The sequence below is a fragment of the Dendropsophus ebraccatus genome, chromosome 13 (genome assembly GCF_027789765.1).
Source record: "Dendropsophus ebraccatus isolate aDenEbr1 chromosome 13, aDenEbr1.pat, whole genome shotgun sequence".
Classification (NCBI taxonomy): Eukaryota; Metazoa; Chordata; class Amphibia; order Anura; family Hylidae; genus Dendropsophus; species Dendropsophus ebraccatus.
The window spans coordinates 5492829-5508540 of NC_091466.1; the positions used below are offsets into that span (position 1 = coordinate 5492829).

The 15712-nt window shown below is 50.1% G+C and overlaps 1 protein-coding gene across 1 annotated transcript; it reads left to right on the forward strand.

Moving 5' to 3' along the window:
- Positions 1-717: 717 nt before the first annotated feature.
- SLC27A3 (solute carrier family 27 member 3) lies at positions 718-11978 on the forward strand. Its single transcript, XM_069949840.1, has 10 exons — positions 718-1229; positions 4126-4335; positions 5076-5234; positions 5305-5429; positions 5501-5695; positions 5921-6011; positions 6078-6276; positions 6343-6440; positions 6510-6640; positions 11011-11978. The coding sequence occupies exons 1-10, from the start codon at positions 746-748 to the stop codon at positions 11185-11187; spliced, it is 1869 nt and encodes a 622-aa protein (XP_069805941.1). The 5' UTR covers positions 718-745; the 3' UTR covers positions 11188-11978.
- The last annotated feature ends 3734 nt before the right edge of the window (positions 11979-15712 follow it).

Genomic DNA, 15712 nt, shown 5'->3' on the forward strand with positions numbered 1-15712 from the left:
GATGAGGGGAGGTGTAGTAGTAGTATAATAGATGAGGGGAGGTGTAGTAGTAGTATAATAGATGAGGGGAGGTGTAGTAGTATAATAGATGAGGGGAGGTGTAGTAGTAGTATAATAGATGAGGGGAGGTGTAGTAGTAGTATAATAGATGAGGGGAGGTGTAGTAGTAGTATAATAGATGAGGGGAGGTGTAGTAGTATAATAGATGAGGGGAGGTGTAGTAGTAGTATAATAGATGAGGGGAGGTGTAGTAGTATAATAGATGAGGGGAGGAGTAGTAGTATAATAGATGAGGGGAGGTGTAGTAGTTGTATAATAGATGAGGGGAGGTGTAGTAGTAGTATAATAGAAGAGGGGGGGAGGAGTAGTAGTAGTATAATAGATGAGGGGAGGTGTAGTAGTAGTATAATAGATGAGGGGAGGTGTAGTAGTAGTATAATAGATGAGGGGAGGTGTAGTAGTATAATAGATGAGGGAGGTGTAGTAGTATAATAGATGAGGGGAGGTGTAGTAGTAGTATAATAGATGAGGGGAGGTGTAGTAGTATAATAGATGAGGGGAGGTGTAGTAGTAGTATAATAGATGAGGGGAGGTGTAGTAGTAGTAGTATAATAGATGAGGGGAGGTGTAGTAGTAGTATAATAGATGAGGGGAGGTGCAGTAGTAGTATTAGGGCTCCAGCACAGTACAGGTAGGCGTGGTGTGGGCGGGGCTCGGTGCCAGCTCCTCCCCCTGCTCTCCGGTAATGGCGCTCTGGCTTTGGCTCGCTGCTCTCCTGCCGCTGCTCTTCCTCCGGTTGTGGCCCCGGGGTTACCTCAGGGCCCGGTTACTCCTGGAGGATCTCCGCTTCTGTGTGCGGGCTGCGGGGGTGAAGCGGACGCTGCAGCGCTGGATCCAGCAGGGGGCGCTCTCGCTCCCGGGGCTCTTCCAGCTGCAGCTCCGGGCCCGGCCGGACTCCGTGTTCCTCCGGTACCGGGATGAGCGCATCACTTACCGGCAGGTGGAGGCTGCCAGTAACCGCGCCGCCCGGGCCCTGAGCTCCGCCGCCCGCCCTCCCCCGGGGGACACTGTGGCCCTTCTCCTCGGGAATGAGCCGCGCTTTCTGGCCGCCTGGTTCTCTCTGGCCAAGCTGGGGCTGGTGGCCGCATTCCTCAACACCAATGTCCGCAAGGGGGCGCTGCGACACTGCCTGGCGGCCTGCGGGGCCCGGGACCTCATCACCAGCCCAGGTACCGCCTGACCCAGCTGTGCTATATACCGCGAGCTGGAATATCGGTATAATATACAGAGGCCTAATATATATAATATACCGAGCTGTAATATCCGTATAATATACCGAGCTGTATTATCCGTATAATAATAATATCTGTATAATATCTGTATAATATACAGAGCCCCGAGCTGTAATATCTGTATAATATACTGAGCCCCGAGCTGTAATATCTGTATAATATACCGAGCTGTAATATCCGTATAATATACCGAGCTCTAATATCCATATAATATACAGAGGTCTAATATATATATATATATATATATATATATATATATATAATATAACGAGCTGTAATATCCGTATAATATACCGAGCTGTAATATCCATATAATATACCGAGCTCTAATATCCGTATAATATACCGAGCTCTAATATCCGTATAATATACCGAGCTCTAATATCCGTATAATATACCGAGCTCTAATATCCGTATAATAATAATATCTGTATAATATCTGTATAATATACCGAGCCATGAGCTGTAATATCTGTATAATATACCGAGCCCCGAGCTGTAATATCTGTATAATATACAGAGCCCCGAGCTGTAATATCTGTATAATATACCGAGCCCCGAGCTGTAATATCTGTATAATATACAGAGCCCTGAGCTGTAATATCTGTATAATATACCGAGCCCCGAGCTGTAATATCTGTATAATATACAGAGCCCTGAGCTGTAATATCTGTATAATATACAGAGCCCTGAGCTGTAATATCTGTATAATATACAGAGCCCTGAGCTGTAATATCTGTATAATATACTGAGCCCCGAGCTGTAATATCTGTATAATATACAGAGCCCTGAGCTGTAATATCTGTATAATATACAGAGCCCTGAGCTGTAATATCTGTATAATATACCGAGCCCCGAGCTGTAATATCTGTATAATATACCGAGCCCCGAGCTGTAATATCTGTATAATATACTGAGCCCCGAGCTGTAATATCTGTATAATATACTGAGCCCCGAGCTGTAATATCTGTATAATATACCGAGCCCCGAGCTGTAATATCTGTATAATATACCGAGCCCTGAGCTGTAATATCTGTATAATATACAGAGCCCTGAGCTGTAATATCTGTATAATATACCGAGCCCTGAGCTGTAATATCTGTATAATATACAGAGCCATGAGCTGTAATATCTGTATAATATACAGAGCCCCGAGCTGTAATATCTGTATAATATACCGAGCCCTGAGCTGTAATATCTGTATAATATACAGAGCCCCGAGCTGTAATATCTGTATAATATACAGAGCCCCGAGCTGTAATATCTGTATAATATACAGAGCCCTGAGCTGTAATATCTGTATAATATACAGAGCCCTGAGCTGTAATATCTGTATAATATACAGAGCCATGAGCTGTAATATCTGTATAATATACAGAGCCCCGAGCTGTAATATCTGTATAATATACCGAGCCCTGAGCTGTAATATCTGTATAATATACAGAGCCCTGAGCTGTAATATCTGTATAATATACAGAGCCCCGAGCTGTAATATCTGTATAATATACCGAGCCCCGAGCTGTAATATCTGTATAATATACTGAGCCCCGAGCTGTAATATCTGTATAATATACTGAGCCCCGAGCTGTAATATCTGTATAATATACTGAGCCCCGAGCTGTAATATCTGTATAATATACAGAGCCCTGAGCTGTAATATCTGTATAATATACAGAGCCCTGAGCTGTAATATCTGTATAATATACCGAGCCCTGAGCTGTAATATCTGTATAATATACAGAGCCATGAGCTGTAATATCTGTATAATATACAGAGCCCCGAGCTGTAATATCTGTATAATATACCGAGCCCTGAGCTGTAATATCTGTATAATATACAGAGCCCCGAGCTGTAATATCTGTATAATATACAGAGCCCTGAGCTGTAATATCTGTATAATATACAGAGCCCTGAGCTGTAATATCTGTATAATATACAGAGCCCCGAGCTGTAATATCGGTATAATATACAGAGCCCTGAGCTGTAATATCTGTATAATATACCGAGCCCCGAGCTGTAATATCTGTATAATATACCGAGCCCCGAGCTGTAATATCTGTATAATATACTGAGCCCCGAGCTGTAATATCTGTATAATATACAGAGCCCTGAGCTGTAATATCTGTATAATATACAGAGCCCTGAGCTGTAATATCTGTATAATATACCGAGCCCTGAGCTGTAATATCTGTATAATATACAGAGCCATGAGCTGTAATATCTGTATAATATACAGAGCCCTGAGCTGTAATATCTGTATAATATACCGAGCCCTGAGCTGTAATATCTGTATAATATACAGAGCCCCGAGCTGTAATATCTGTATAATATACAGAGCCCTGAGCTGTAATATCTGTATAATATACAGAGCCCTGAGCTGTAATATCTGTATAATATACCGAGCCCCGAGCTGTAATATCGGTATAATATACAGAGCCCTGAGCTGTAATATCTGTATAATATACTGAGCCCCGAGCTGTAATATCTGTATAATATACCGAGCCCCGAGCTGTAATATCTGTATAATATACCGAGCCCTGAGCTGTAATATCTGTATAATATACCGAGCCCTGAGCTGTAATATCTGTGTAATATCTGTATAATATACAGAGCCCCGAGCTGTAATATCTGTATAATATACAGAGCCCCGAGCTGTAATATCTGTATAATATACAGAGCCCCGAGCTGTAATATCTGTATAATATACCGAGCCCCGAGCTGTAATATCTGTATAATATACAGAGCCCCGAGCTGTAATATCGGTATAATATACAGAGCCCTGAGCTGTAATATCTGTATAATGCTCCAGTAACCCGTCTCTCGTGACTCGCAGAGCTCTTTGATGCCGTCCTGGAGATTCTTCCGGAGCTGCGGGATATGGATGTCACTGTGTGGGTGATGGGGCCGGGACAGTTCCCCCCCGGGGTCATCAACCTGCACGACCTGATGGAGGAGGCGTCCGAGAGCCCCCTGCCTGGCCTGACCGGGACCCCCAAGAATCCCATGGACACGGCCATCTGCATCTTTACATCTGGTACCACAGGTAAGGTGGGAGTGGATCACATGACCGGGCGGAGGGTTAGAATGGATCACATGAAGACAGGTGGGGGGGGTTCACATGACGGAGGGGAGGCATTACGTCAGGTGGGGGGGGTCACATGACGGAGGGGAGGCATTACGTCAGGTTGGGGGGGGTCACATGACAGAGGGGAGGCATTACGACAGGTGGGGGGGGTCACATGACGGAGGGGAGGCATTACGACAGGTGGGGGGTCACATGACGGAGGGGAGGCATTACGTCAGGTTGGGAGGGTCACATGACGGAGGGGAGGCATTACGACAGGTGGGGGGTCACATGACGGAGGGGAGGCATTACGACAGGTGGGGGGGTCACATGACGGAGGGGAGGCATTACGTCAGGTTGGGAGGGTCACATGACGAAGGGGAGGCATTACGACAGGTGGGGGGGTCACATGACGGAGGGGAGGCATTACGACAGGTGGGGGAGTCACATGACGGAGGGGAGGCATTACTTCAGGTTGGGAGGGTCACATGACGAAGGGGAGGCATTACGACAGGTGGGGGGGTCACATGACGGAGGGGTGGCATTACGACAGGTGGGGGGGGTCACATGACGAAGGGGAGGCATTACGACAGGTGGGGGGGGTCACATGACGGAGGGGTGGCATTACGACAGGTGGGGGGGTCACATGACGGAGGGGAGGCATTACGTCAGGTTGGGGGGGTGTCAAGGCCATCGCTCACCTCTCGTCCCCCCCGCAGGATTACCCAAAGCCGCCCGTATCAGTCACCTCAAGACGTTAATGTGCTGCGTCTTCTACCAGCTGTGCGGGGCGAACGCCGATGATGTCATCTACATGTCGCTGCCGCTCTACCACAAGTCCGGAGCCCTCCTGGGGATCGGTGGTTGCATCGGGATCGGTGAGTGGTCACATGACAACCCCCATCCTGCAGGGTCTCACACTGAGGGGTCTCCTCCTCCTCCTCACAGGGGCCTCCGTCGTCCTCAAGGAGAGATTCTCAGCCTCCCAGTTCTGGAGCGACTGCCGGCAGCATCATGTGACCGTGTTCCAGTATATCGGGGAGCTGTGCCGCTACCTCACCAACCAGCCACAGGTACCCCACCCCCACCGCTCACAGCCCCCCTCGGGGGTCCTCAGTCACCTCACCCTCTCTCTCTGCCGCAGAGTGAAGAGGAGATCGGGCACAAGGTGCGGCTGGCGGCCGGCAGTGGTCTGCGCCCCGATGTCTGGAGGGACTTCACCCGGCGCTTCGGAAGTATCCGCATCTACGAGACGTACGGCATGACCGAATTCAACATCAGCTTCTTCAACTACACTGGGACCCCCGGGGCTGTGGGGCGGGGCACCTCCCTCTACAAAGTGAGTGACAGAGCAATGATCTGCAGAGAGGTCAGGGGTGTAATAATCTGCAGGATATATCACTATGTATCAGGAGGAGAGGACAGAGCAATGTTCTGCAGATCTGTAGAGAGGTCAGGGGTGTAATAATCTGCAGGATATATCACTATGTATGAGTTGTAGAGGGAGCGATGTTCTGCAGCTCTTCTTTGTGTCGCCATCACTCTCCCTCTTTCTCCTCTGAAGCGTTTCTGCTCCTTTGAGCTCATCCGCTATGACACCCAGCAGGGGGAGCCGGTGAGGGGCGGTGATGGGCGCTGTCAGCGGGCAGCCACAGGTCAGTGTTCTTTGCTCCCCCCCCCACTTGCTGTCAGTCAGGTGGTCACATGGGTGTCGTCTACAGGGGAGACGGGGCTGCTGATCTCGCCGGTGACCCCCCTGTCTCCGTTCCTGGGGTACGTGGGCAGCCGGGAGCTGTCAGAGAAGAAGCTGCTGAGGGACGTCTTCCAGGCCGGTGACTGTTACTTTAACACTGGGGACCTGATGATGCAGGACGACCTGGGCTTTGTCTACTTCCGGGACCGGACAGGTGACACGTTCAGGTAAGGTTACAAGCTCCGCCCCTCCCCCAGCGTATCACTCTGCACTCATCTTCTCTGTGTCTCCAGGTGGAAGGGGGAGAACGTGGCCACCACTGAGGTGTCGGAGGTCCTGAGCGGACTGGAGTGTTTCCATGAGGTCAACGTCTATGGGGTGTCCGTGCCAGGTAAGGTGTTCCTCCTATCACCGCCACCGCTGTATGGCAGGAGGGTGTAATGCTGCTCTCCTCCTCCAGGACATGAGGGGCGCACCGGTATGGCGGCTGTCACCTTGCGCCCCGGACATCAGCTGGATCTGGATCAGATTTGCCGTCATGTGGTGGAGTTCCTACCGTCCTACGCACGGCCACGATTCCTGAGGGTAATGGTGGGTATCGTATCTGTCACCATCATGTGAAATAAGATGCCCACCTCTACGGGGTAGTAACCATCTGTCCTCAGTCTGTACGGTGACTCTTACCTCAGGTGGGGCTATCCTCCGTCTATACGGTGACTCTTACCTCCGGTAAGGCTGTCCTCAGTCTGTATAGTGATTCTTACCTCCGGTGGGGCTATCCTCCGTCTATACGGTGACTCTTACCTCTGGTAAGGCTATCCTCAGTCTGTATAGTGACTCTTACCTCCGGTGGGGCTGTCCTCAGTCTATTCGGTGGGGCTGTCCTCAGTCTATTCGGTGGGGCTGTCCTCAGTCTATTCGGTGGGGCTGTCCTCAGTCTATTCGGTGACTCTTACCTCCGATGAGGCTGTCCTCAGTCTATTCGGTGACTCTTACCTCCAGTGGGGCTGTCCTCAGTCTATTCGGTGGGGCTGTCCTCAGTCTATTCGGTGGGGCTGTCCTCAGTCTATTCGGTGGGGCTGTCCTCAGTCTATTCGGTGACTCTTACCTCCGATGAGGCTGTCCTCAGTCTATACGGTGACTCTTACCTCTGGTAAGGCTATCCTCAGTCTGTATAGTGACTCTTACCTCCGGTGGGGCTGTCCTCAGTCTATTCGGTGGGGCTGTCCTCAGTCTATTCGGTGGGGCTGTCCTCAGTCTATTCGGTGACTCTTACCTCCGATGAGGCTGTCCTCAGTCTATACGGTGACTCTTACCTCTGGTAAGGCTATCCTCAGTCTGTATAGTGACTCTTACCTCCGGTGGGGCTGTCCTCAGTCTGTACGGTGACTCTTACCTCCGGTGGGGCTATCCTCAGTCTATACGGTGACTCTTACCTCCAGTGGGGCTATCCTCAGTCTATACGGGGACTATTACCTCTGGTGAGGCTGTCCTCAGTCTGTATAGTCCAAAAACAACCCTAAATGTGCCTTAAAGGAATATGCTCTGATGGAAATATATCGACTATTTACAATAGGGCCATAAGCCCAAAACTCATCAGAGCAAATTCGCACTAATAAAACATAACCTTTATTGGCTCATATTAAAAGTAAAATCTTAGTGCAATTTAAAATATACGCACTCCTAATGCCCAGATATATATATCATCCCAGTAGGGGATAATACCCCAATGGTAACGTAGCTGCAGACTACCCACCACTAAATATTATATAGTATTTGTCTTTTTTCGTAACTAATGGACAAAGAAGTGCTATTTAAAAACACAGCGCATAGCCCCTCAACTAGTTTCACCCGTTCTCGGGCGTCATCAGGAGGTGGGCTTATGACAATGCGCTGCCCCATCTCGCTCATATTTATACGTTTCATCCATAACCGCGTGACCTCATTAGTTCCATAGACCTATCATATGTCCGTATGAATGTAAACAAAAGGCGTTCCTTGGCATCTGGCCAATAGCCAGTATATACGTCAGACGCCAAGATCCATGATATGATGTTGGCGTCTGACGTATATACTGGCTATTGGCCAGATGCCAAGGAACGCCTTTTGTTTACATTCATACGGACATATGATAGGTCTATGGAACTAATGAGGTCACGCGGTTATGGATGAAACGTATAAATATGAGCGAGATGGGGCAGACATTGTCATAAGCCCACCTCCTGATGACGCCCGAGAACGGGTGAAACTAGTTGAGGGGCTATGCGCTGTGTTTTTAAATAGCACTTCTTTGTCCATTAGTTACGAAAAAAGACAAATACTATATAATATTTAGTGGTGGGTAGTCTGCAGCTACGTTACCATTGGGGTATTATCCCCTACTGGGATGATATATATATCTGGGCATTAGGAGTGCGTATATTTTAAATTGCATTAAGATTTTACTTTTAATATGAGCCAATAAAGGTTATGTTTTATTAGTGCGAATTTGCTCTGATGAGTTTTGGGCTTATGGCCCTATTGTAAACAGTCTGTATAGTGACTCTTACCTCCGTTGGAGCTGTCCTCAGTCTGTACGGTGACTCTTACCTCTGATGGGGCTATCCTCCGTCTGTACGGTGACTCTTACCTCTGATGGGGCTATCCTCCGTCTGTACAGTGACTCTTACCTCTGATGGGGCTGCCCTCAGTCTGTACGGTGACTATTACCTCCGGTGAGGCTGTCCTCAGTCTATACGGTGACTCTTACCACCGGTGAGGCTATCCTCAGTCTATACGGGGACTATTACCTCTGGTGAGGCTATCCTCAGTCTATACGGTGACTCTTACCTCCGGTGAGGCTGTCCTCAGTCTATACGGTGACTCTTACCTCCGGTGAGGCTGTCCTCAGTCTATACGGTGACTCTTACCTTCGGTGGGGCTGTCCTTACTCTATATGGTGACTCTTACCTCCGGTGGGGCTGTCCTCCGTCTATACGGTGACTCTTACCTCCGGTGGGGTTGCCCTCAGTCTATACGGTAACTCTTACCTTCGGTGGGACTGTCCTCAGTCTATACAGTGATTCTTACCTTTGGTGGGGCTGTCCTTACTCTATATGGTGACTCTTACCTCCGGTGGGGCTGTCCTCCGTCTATACGGTGACTCTTACCTCCGGTGGGGTTGCCCTCAGTCTATATGGTGACTCTTACCTCCGGTGGGGCTGTCCTCGGTGACTCTTACCTTCGGTGAGGCTGTCCTCAGTCAGTCTATATGGTGATTCTTACCTTCGGTGGGGCTGTTCTCAGTCTATATGGTGACTCTTACCTCCGGTGGGGTTGCCCTCAGTCTATATGGTGACTCTTACCTCCGGTGGGGCTTTCCTCAGTCTATATGGTGATTCTTACCTTCGGTGAAGCTGTCCTCAGTCTATATGGTGATTCTTACCTTCGGTGGGGCTGTCCTCAGTCTATTTGGGGACTGTTACCTCCGGTGGGGCTGTCCTCAGTCTATATGGTAACTCTTACCTCCGGTGGGGCTGTTCTCAGTCTATATGGTGACTCTTACCTTCGGTGGGGCTGTCCTCAGTCTATTTGGGGACTGTTACCTCCGGTGGGGCTTTCCTCAGTCTGTACAGTGACTCTTACCTTCGGTGGGGCTGTCCTTAGTCTATATGGTGACTCTTACCTCCGGTGGGGCTTTCCTCAGTCTGTACAGTGACTCTTACCTTCGGTGGGGCTGTCCTCAGTCTATACGGGGACTCTTACCTTCGGTGGGGCTGTTCTCAGTCTATACTGTGACTCTTACCTTCGGTGGGGCTGTCCTTAGTCTATATGGTGACTCTTACCTCCGGTGGGGTTGCCCTCAGTCTATACGGTGACTCTTACCTTCGGTGGGGCTGTCCTCAGTCTATATGGTGACTCTTACCTTTTGTGGGGCTGTCCTTAGCCTATATGGTGACTCTTACCTCCGGTGGGGTTGCCCTCAGTCTATACGGTGACTCTTACCTTCGGTGGGGCTGTCCTCAGTCTATATGGTGACTCTTACCTTCGGTGGGGCTGTCCTCAGTCTATACGGGGACTCTTACCTTCGGTGGGGCTGTCCTCAGTCTATATGGTGACTCTTACCTTCGGTGGGGTTGCCCTCAGTCTATACGGTGACTCTTACCTTCGGTGGGGCTGTCCTCAGTCTGTACAGTGACACTTACCTCTTGGTTCTATTTACCTTCTGTTTTCCTGCTGAATCTCAACACATGTCCAGTTTATACTAAGAGCTTCTCTTTCTGACCATTGTTCTCTCGCTCCTGATGGTACCAACCCTTTTGGGGTGAGCACTTATCTCCAGTGATGGTCATGCTCTATATGCAAACTGGTACAGAACACTCAAGTGGTGGTCATGCTGTATGTCCACACATGCGTTTCCTCCTTCGTGGTACTAACCTCCATTGATGGTCAAGCTTCATGTCCACTTTAGCATTTTCATCTCCATGGTACTAACCCTCCTGTGGTGGTCATGCTCTATGTCTACACTAGTTCTTCCTCCTTCTTTAACTGACTCCCAGTGCTGGTCATACCCTAACTCCTTCTCCTTTGTGGTACTAAACCCCAGTGGTGGGCTTTATGTCCAAGCTAACGTTTTCTTCTCCTTTGTGGTACTAACCTCCAGTGGTGGTCATGCTTTATGTCCACACTAGCTCCTCCTTCGTGGTGCTAACCTCCAGTGCTGGTCATGCTCTATGTCTACAATAGCTCCTCCTTCATACTAATGACCATCATTGGTGGTCCTGCTTCGTGTCCTCACTAGCTCCTCCTCCGTGGTGCTAATTTCCAGTAGTGGTCATGCTCTATGTGTACACCACCTCCTCTTCCATCGTGGTACTAAATTCCAGTGGTGGTCATGCTCTGTGTCCACACTAGCTCCTCCTCCTTCCTGGCATTACCATGTGGGCCATTCTTGAGAATGACCCATTGTCTCTAATCTACAGGACCAGATGGAATCCACTGGAACCTTTAAACAGCAGAAGCAGTGCTTGGTACAAGATGGCTTCTCCCCGTCACACATCAAAGACCCACTGTACCTCCTGGATGAGGCCGCCCGCACCTATCGGCCCCTGACTGATGACCTGTACTCGCGCATCGTGGCCTCTGACCTCAGACTGTAACCAATGGCTGCGGCCACATGAGATCCGTCCACCTTGTGTAGCCCTGTCCCTCCAGACATGACCGAGGAGCCATGGCTGTCCCCATGCAGCCTGATGGGGCCGCCATGTTTATGTGCAGGTCATAGGAGCGTGTATCCTGTTAATGTACATGGTGTGGAGGGGGACGGCCATCACTGCTGGACTCCCACAATGCTGCACACTGGGCTGAGGGGGGCATTATGTCTCTGGCTGCTGCAAAACTACAACTCCCCTTAGGAGGGAATGCTGGGAGTAGTAGTCTTGCACTAGATGGAGGGTCACTGGCTTAGTCCTTAAATTTAAGGAGCCTTCCACCTATACTTGGGTAATGCCAATAAAGCTGCGGATTGTAGGGTTGGAGCGTACCATCTGCATAGGGGGGTGTTTACAAATAAACTAATGAGGAGATTAGTGACATCTTTGTTACCCATAGCAACCAGTTTATTTTTGTAGAGCACTGATGAAAATGAAAACTGCTTTCTGATTGGTGCCCACCATTCCTGTTGTCAATAGCAACCAATCAGAGCTCTGCTTTCATTTTTGACCAGCTGCTTTCTGGTTGGTTGCCATGAGCAACAGACAGGTTCATGACCGTGTCTAAAGCCTGGTACTCTGGGGACATCTGGTGGCAGAGTGCAGTAACTGCGCCTTACAGTGACATCTGCATACAATGTGGGTTTCCAGGGTGACGGGTGACACTTTGTATTTAAAAAAAAAAAAAAAATTAACCTTTTTTTACAGCTGATAGATGCTAATAAAGAGTTTTCCTATAACTGAAGAGGCGCATTCTGTCCCGATAAACACGGGCAGGGGGCCACATGATGGGTCCTGCCCGCTTCGCTTGTGTCTGGGGAGATAAATGTGATGGCTGGCACAAGCCTGAGCGAAGATTAGGACAAAGAGCTGACACTCTAATTCCAATAAGACCCTATCCCTTGCTGTTGTATTCTCAGTGATATGGTCACAGGGTGGAGCCTGTGACAGGAACCGTAAGATGGCGGCAAGTCATGTGACCCATGAGGCGGACAGACACTTGTCAGTGTCACATCTATCTATGCAGCAAATGGTAACACCCTGTCGGTAATAGTAATACCGTCTGTGGTTACTGGGCCAGGACTGAGAAGGTAAGAGTGAGGGCGGAGGGGAAGGATGGTGGGGGGCCAAGGGTAAAGGGACGGATGACCGGAGGGGAAGGATGGGGGGGCCAAGGGTGAAGGGACAGATGACTGGAGGGGAAGGATGGTGGGGGGGCAAGGGTGAAGGGACGGATGACCGGAGGGGAAGGATGGTGGGGGGGCCAAGGGTGAAGGGACAGATGACCGGAGGGGAAGGATGGTGGGGGGGCCAAGGGTGAAGGGACAGATGACCGGAGGGGAAGGATGGTGCGGGGGGCCAAGGGTGAAGGGACGGATGACCGGAGGGGAAGGATGGTGGGGGGGCCAAGGGTGAAGGGACAGATGACTGGAGGGGAAGGATGGTGGGGGGGCCAAGGGTGAAGGGACGGATGACCGGAGGGGAAGGATGGTGGGGGGGCCAAGGGTGAAGGGACAGATGACCGGAGGGGAAGGATGGTGGGGGGGCCAAGGGTGAAGGGACGGATGACCGGAGGGGAAGGATGGTGGGGGGGCCAAGGGTGAAGGGACAGATGACCGGAGGGGAAGGATGGTGCGGGGGGCCAAGGGTGAAGGGACAGATGACCGGAGGGGAAGGATGGTGGGGGGGCCAAGGGTGAAGGGACAGATGACCGGAGGGGAAGGATGGTGGGGGGGCCAAGGGTGAAGGGACAGATGACCGGAGGGGAAGGATGGTGGGGGGGCCAAGGGTGAAGGGACAGATGACCGGAGGGGAAGGATGGTGGGGGGACAGATGACCAGAGGGGAAGGATGTGGGGGGCCAAGGGTGAAGGGACAGATGACCGGAGGGGAAGGATGTTGGGGGGGGGGGGGGGGGCTAAAGGTGAGGGGACAGATGACTGGAGGGGAAGGATGGTGGGGGGACAGATGACCAGAGGGGAAGGATGGTGGGGGGCCAAGGGTGAAGGGACAGATGACCGGAGGGGAAGGATGTTGGGGGGGGGGGGGCCAAAGGTGAGGGGACAGATGACCAGAGGGGAAGGATGGTGGGGGGACCAAGGGTGAAGGGACAGATGACCGGAGGGGAAGGATGGTGGATGGGCCAAGGGTAAAGGGACAGATGACCGGAGGGGAAGGATGGTGGGGGGACAGATGACCGGAGGGGACGGATGGTGAGGGGACAGATGACCGGAGGGGATGGATGGTGAGGGGACAGATGACCGGAGGGGAAGGATGGTGAGGGGACAGATGACCGGAGGGGAAGGATGGTGGGGGGGCCAAAGGTGAGGGGACAGATGGCTGGGGATGAGTGGTGGGGACGGATGGTGGGGGTTACAAGGGTGTGTGTGTGTTGGGGTATGGATGCATGGTTTCTGAGGAGGGTGGTGCTGGAGTGCTTGGTCCATTTGAACCCCCGGCTGCGATATGTGAGTGTTGCTCCGGGGTCACATAGGCTGTATGAATATGCTCCCCCCTGGTCCTGGGAATAGTGCCATCCACAGACACAGAGGCTGTGCGGAAGGAGGAGAGGTGAAGAAGTAGAGCTGTCCTTCTGGATAGACAGACATGGCCGTCCTCCAAAAGCAAAGGCGTGAAGATGGCCAGGGGCACCAGGACTGTGGTCCGCCAGTGTACACCCGAATCCGCCACCTTCTCCAGCAGCACAATGATGGGTGTATTTGCCCCTGTGAGCTGGGAGGACATAGAAGCTTTATTCTCCTCCTCAGAGGTGGTACACACCTCATTTAGTGTATATTACTTATTATTCTAAGAAGACCCATTAGGTCCTGGAAAATAAACCTGGCTACTTAAAAGGGAACTCCAGGTAGAGGTAAAAAAAAAAAAAAACTTCTGCAAAAGCATAATGCATTACTTACCTGTCTATCCCAGTTTTGAAACTACCAAAAATCTATTTACTTTGGGGGGTTTTGTTCTGTTTTGTGTTTCTGCACTTCCTGGTTTATCAGTTGTACACAGTACTACAGGTTCCAGAATGCAATGCTTTCCCTCAGCTGTTCATCACAGTCCTCCACCCTGCCCATTCACCTCCCAAATCTGTTGCAGAACATCTAGGATGTGTTCACACATTGCAGTTTCATTGTGTTACTGAATTATTTGCAGTACTTCATCATTTCATTGTAATCCCACCCACACAGCACACTATTCTCTGCCTGTAACACCACACAGCACGCTGTATGCTCTACCTGTAACACCACACAGCACGCTGTATTCTCTACCTGTAACACCACACAGCACGCTGTATTCTCTACCTGTAACACCACACAGCACTGTATGCTCTACCTGTAACACCACACAGCACGCTGTATTCTCTACCTGTAACACCACACAGCACGCTGTATTCTCTACCTGTAACACCACACAGCACGCTGTATTCTCTACCTGTAACACCACACAGCACGCTGTATTCTCTACCTGTAACACCACACAGCGCACTGTATTCTCTACCTGTAACACCACACTGTATTCTCTACCTGTAACACCACACAGCGCACTGTATTCTCTACCTGTAACACCACACAGCGCACTGTATTCTCTACCTGTAAAACCACATAGCACACTGTATTCTCTACCTGTAACACCACACAGCACTGTATTCTCTACCTGTAACACCACACAGCACGCTGTATTCTCTACCTGTAACACCACACAGCACACTGTATTCTCTACCTGTAACACCACACAGCACTATTCTCTACCTGTAACACCACACAGCACGCTGTATTCTCTACCTGTAACACCACACAGCACGCTGTATTCTCTACCTGTAACACCACACAGCACACTGTATTCTCTATCTGTAACACCACACAGCACACTGTATTCTCTATCTGTAACACCACACAGCACTGTATTCTCTTCCTGTAACACCACACAGCACGCTGTATTCTCTACCTGTAACACCACACAGCACTGTATTCTCTACCTGTAACACCACACAGCACACAGTTACTACCTGTAACACCACACAGCACTGTATTCTCTACCTGTAACACCACACAGCATGCTGTATTTTCTACCTGTAACACCACACAGCACTGTATTCTCTACCTGTAACACCACACAGCACCCTGTATTCTCTACCTGTAACACCACACAGCACACTGTATTCTCTACCTGTAACACCACACAGCACACTGTATTCTCTACCTGTAACACCACACAGCACACTGTATCCTCTACCTGTAACACCACACAGCATTGTATTCTCTACCTGTAACACCACACAGCACGCTGTATTCTCTACCTGTAACACCACACAGCACGCTGTATTCTCTACCTGTAACACCACACAGCACGCTGTATTCTCTATCTGTAACACCACACAGCACACTGTATTCTCTACCTGTAACACCACACAGCACTGTATTCTCTACCTATAACACCACACAGCACACTATATTCTCTACCGGTAA

Coding starts and splice junctions, on each gene's coding strand:
- SLC27A3 (XM_069949840.1), top strand. CDS start 746: ATGGCGCTCTGGCTTTGGCTCGCTGCTCTCCTGCCGCTGCTCTTCCTC. Junction 5,430..5,500: donor ACCTCACCAACCAGCCACAG/GTACCCCACCCC, acceptor TCTCTGCCGCAG/AGTGAAGAGGAGATCGGGCA. Junction 6,012..6,077: donor CTGTCAGCGGGCAGCCACAG/GTCAGTGTTCTT, acceptor TGTCGTCTACAG/GGGAGACGGGGCTGCTGATC.